The sequence below is a fragment of the Austrofundulus limnaeus genome, unplaced genomic scaffold (assembly GCF_001266775.1).
Source record: "Austrofundulus limnaeus strain Quisiro unplaced genomic scaffold, Austrofundulus_limnaeus-1.0 Scaffold568, whole genome shotgun sequence".
NCBI lineage: Eukaryota > Metazoa > Chordata > Actinopteri > Cyprinodontiformes > Rivulidae > Austrofundulus > Austrofundulus limnaeus.
Window position 1 is genome coordinate 201894 of NW_013952970.1, and position 967 is coordinate 202860.

Consider the following 967-nt stretch of genomic DNA (forward strand, 5'->3'; position numbering starts at 1 on the left):
GACCCTTTTGAAGTCCAGTTCTCACCTCCCACAAGGTTTAGACTGATACACAGCTTTTTACTACAAATCCTGTAATATTATAAAATTTATTCCTACTTTTTCCTACAGTTTTACCAAACAGAAATAATCCCATCTGAGTTTCTATCAGAACTGTTTCCTCAGCTTGAAGCTCGTATCAGTCTAACCCACTGCCCTGTCGACACCTCTACCCTTCAGAGTCTTAAATGCTCTCATGTGATCCAGCTCTGTCCTCTGAATGAACCTGGGTTTATTTTTTATAATCTCCAACGAAGATCCTCATTAAACTCTTGTTCTTCCCCATCAGTGTTAAAACACAACCAGATGACGACATCTCTGTTTGTTTCCATCTTCCCTCCCTCCTCCTCCCCATCACTGCTCCCCCTCTGTCTTCATGCTTCCTCTCTCCTCTCAGTGGAGTCCGGACCCTTGGTGCCGCCCGCTCCCCTCCTGCAGCTGGAGAAGTGCTGCACCAGGAACAACAGCGCCACCTTGGCCTGGAGGGTGGCAGCGCCCGCGGAGAGCCCCATCGAGGGCTACATCCTGGAGCTGGATGACGGCAACGGAGGGCAGTACAGGGTTCGTTCCATTTCTGTACAGAGAGCGTTGTGCTCGTGGCTTTATGTCAGAGATTTAACTGGTTCAGTCTCAAGGGGGTTCCTTCATGTTTGTGATTGAAATAATGAGTGTATCTCAGCGTTTACAACCTCTAGTTACCCATCTATAGGCTACATTCTTGCAGGGTACCAATCCTTCAACCACTGTAGAGTAGTTGATGGATTGGTTGGTTGATTGGTTGATTGGTATGGGTGGCTGAAGAGAATTAAAACAATTAAAATGTGAAGTCATGGGCTTCTTAACCTTTTTGACCTCGGGGCCCAGTTTATTGAACATAAAGTGACACAAGGCCCAGTCAGACATTATCATTTTGATCCATACATTGGTAATT

The 967-nt window shown here is 46.1% G+C and overlaps 1 protein-coding gene across 1 annotated transcript in view; it reads left to right on the forward strand.

Moving 5' to 3' along the window:
• Positions 1-433: 433 nt before the first annotated feature.
• LOC106530855 (tripartite motif-containing protein 67) overlaps positions 434-967 on the forward strand; it is a gene marked incomplete at its 5' end in the record, with an annotated part of 6515 nt that continues 5981 nt past the window's right edge. The window contains 1 exon segment of the mRNA XM_014026564.1: positions 434-597. Within this exon segment, the coding sequence (XP_013882018.1) occupies positions 434-597 (164 nt within the window).